Source organism: Nicotiana tabacum, chromosome 21, assembly GCF_000715075.1.
Source record: "Nicotiana tabacum cultivar K326 chromosome 21, ASM71507v2, whole genome shotgun sequence".
Classification (NCBI taxonomy): domain Eukaryota; kingdom Viridiplantae; phylum Streptophyta; class Magnoliopsida; order Solanales; family Solanaceae; genus Nicotiana; species Nicotiana tabacum.
In genome coordinates this window covers 30,228,574-30,231,822 of record NC_134100.1, presented here as the reverse complement: position 1 = coordinate 30,231,822, position 3,249 = coordinate 30,228,574, and the positions used below count along the sequence as shown (strand labels likewise).

Genomic DNA, 3,249 nt, shown 5'->3' with positions numbered 1-3,249 from the left:
ATTCATGTGTCTTTTATACAATTTTTGTCACTTAAGAATGGTTATTAAGTTATATATATCATTTTTTTTCTCTTTAATTTGTAACTGATAAGGTTAAATTATTCTGTTTGGTATAAACAGCAAGTGTGCGGATAAATATTTACCATATTTTGAAGTCCAAACCTATAAATAATTGCACAAAATAACCATAAATAGAATTAAATATACATTTCTGAACTCATTCTCTTGATAATCTTATTTTTTTTCTGAATCAACGAAGCCGATGTGAAGAGGATTAACATGTTCTCACCGCCATAGACATTTGGGCCTAACTATAAAGGTGAAAATTAAAAGAGAAATTAAGTCGTATATACAACTGCTCAGAAAAGAAGCCAAAAGAAATACATAAAAAGAGATTAAGTACTTTTCTTGTTCAACCCAAAAGCTAGCTCAGCCTATGATATTTGTCATATCTTTCTCTTTGTGTCCCGATCGTTACTATCGTTTCCTTTGGCTAATTCTTCTACCTTGCAACAATAGACAACAAACGGACTAAAATTTTGGTGGCTAACGGAGGCAGATTTACAAGGCTTGTGCTTTGATCAAGTTCAGTCGCATGTACTATTTTTAGCTCGAACTATGTACATATAAAACAAATTTAAAATGTACATATATAATAAGATCAGATTCGTTATGACTTACTGACCACGAACTGATTCTAGATTCGAGATTCGCTTCCAACTCACCACGAATTGATTCTGAAGTTGCTGAGCTTGCATGTCCTCTCGATCTCCTTGTTCGTGTTCGATCGTTGCTATCTTTTTTCTTCGGCTAACTCTTATATGTTGCAATGATAAGCCACCAATGGAAGTTGGTGCTAATAACTCCGAGCCGAGATTACGACGAGTTCTGGGAGTTCAATTGAATATGGTTTCGACTTGAACATACGTGAATACAATTAAGATATACAATCATACTATATAATTGATATTCATTTTGAACTCACTGACTTTAGTCGTGAGTCGTGACTCGCCTTTGCTAGCTCATAGCCCATGAGATTGGCTTCGAAGTTGCTGAGCTTGCATGGAAGGGGGAGATGATGACACTCTCCAAATCTTCACTGATTTATCAAGGCTACCACTATACAAAATAAACTGCCTATCACCACTTGTAATTGGTCCATGATCTTCTTCAACAGCCAAACATTTGACAGGACCAGAATGTCCTTTCAACACTGATAAACACATATGATCACCACCTTCCCTTTTCCACACACATATATTTGTGTCAGCTGATCCACTAAAAACTAAATTTCCTGCAGTTGCTAAGCAAAGAACTGCCAATTTATGTCCTCTGAGAACTCCTCCACGTGACAAAAACTTCGCGCGTTCCCAGAAGTTGACTAGTCCATCAGACGAACCACAGTAAAGAAAACTGGATGTAGGGTCCACGACTAATGATGTTACTGCACATTCTTGGTTTAACAACGTTTGTGAGAAAAAATGTTTTGTTTTATTTCCTTGTAATTCTCTTCTCCAAATTTTCACTGTTCCATCAGCCGAGCCTGAAAAAACTAGCCCGTCAAACCCTACAACCACTGAATTTACAGCATCTTCATGGGCATTTATAGATTCCAAACACTTAAAATCTAATGCTCTCCAAACCTTTATAGTTTTATCCCAAGATGCTGAATATAAAAGATTTTGGTCTTCACTCATGCTAAGAGATGAAATAGCATCAAAATGTTTAATCCACACGGCATTTCTATTTCTTCTCACTTCAACGTAATTGTTTGGATTCATTGAACTTTTTATATAAGCCTTCAAAGTTGGTAATGTTCCAATGCGCTTGTAAACGTTTGGATCGTTAGAAGATATCTTCCAGACACGCACCTGTTTAAGAAGTAATTAAGCAAATAAAAGTGCGCTCTCTGTAAGGTATCAGACTCGCACGTGAGAGCGCGTAAAAAGGCAGCCCGGTGCACTAAGCTTCCGTTATGTGCGGGGTTCAGGGAAAGGCCGGACCACCAGGGTCTATTGTACGCAGTCTTACCCTGCATTTCTGCAAGAGGCTGTTTTTATGGCTCGAACCCGTGACCTCCTGATCACATAGCAGCAACTTTACCAGTTACGTCAAGGCTCCATTCGCACGTGAGAGCGTATGATAAGACATAATTAAGAAAAAGTACCTTTCCATCTTGATGACCCGTGAAGATTCTTTCTCCAGAAATGATTATTGCCTTCACCAATCCACTATTTGATTTGAATCCAGCAAATTCTTTTTGATTTTTCCATACCCTAATATTTTTGCTATCTGATCCAGTATATAACAAGTCTCCAGAAGCTGCTAATGAATATATATGGCCTTCTTCACGAACAAGGGATCCAATAAGACCTGTGTAAGGATAACTTTCGACGTGTGACGACCAAGGAGATTTTGATAATGGAGATGTTAGGTCCATAGAAGGCATTGAATATGGAGAAGATAATGAATAATGGTCATCTGAATTAGGTGAAGGAGAGACCATATTGTAATCAGAGCTCAATGGAGAAGGGCGATTATCGAAATTTGCAGGGCCTGCAGCTTCAGATATATTGCTCGTACGAAAATTAGTAAATTCATCTTGATCATGATTTGGATCAGATTGTAACATGCTCCCAAACGTTTGTTTCCTAGGGATATTGATGTTGTCTTCTGTCACCATATTGTGGTGTTTTCTTGAATTATTCCTCATCATGTCTTGTTCCAAAATCAATCAACAAACCTAAGGTTGATGATAATGAAACAAGAACAGAACAAATAGAAAATTAGATTCTATGTAGTTCCTATTAATAGGGTGGAATAAAGAAAAGAAAAGTTACGTAAGATGTTTGGAGAAGAATATATATAATGTGTCTATATGTTTGTGAATTCAAACGGAGAGAAATTAAGGTACGGTCATGAAGATTTTTGGTACAAGACTTTTGGGAGGGCAAAATTAAAGACGTAGCTATCATGGATAGTTGACGTGCAATTTGTCAAAGAGGATTTTCTTTTTGTTTTCCATCCGGTGTTTGTTATCCGCATGAGGCTCGACTAAGTCCGAATTCGTATCTAAAAGTCTTACATTGAAAAGTAAAGCGCTTCTATCAAAGATAACTTTTGACACAGAGCTTGAACCTGAAATCTCTAGTTAATGTGAATGTGTACTTAACATTCCACCACGACTCTATTTAGGGAAGCACTAGGAACGCCCGACTTTTAATTTTTGATGTTTTTCTCGTTTTGCGC

At 37.1% G+C, this 3,249-nt stretch overlaps 1 protein-coding gene across 1 annotated transcript; it reads right to left on the bottom strand.

The window, feature by feature from the left end:
* Positions 1–204: 204 nt before the first annotated feature.
* Positions 205–2,880, bottom strand: LOC107830656 (protein JINGUBANG-like). The gene is made up of 2 exons (XM_016658279.2): positions 2,168–2,880; positions 205–1,871 (listed from the first exon to the last, which is right to left on the bottom strand). Exons 1-2 carry the CDS (start codon positions 2,714–2,716, stop codon positions 1,023–1,025), a joined length of 1,398 nt encoding a protein of 465 aa, XP_016513765.1. The 5' UTR covers positions 2,717–2,880; the 3' UTR covers positions 205–1,022.
* Between the last annotated feature and the right edge of the window lie 369 nt (positions 2,881–3,249).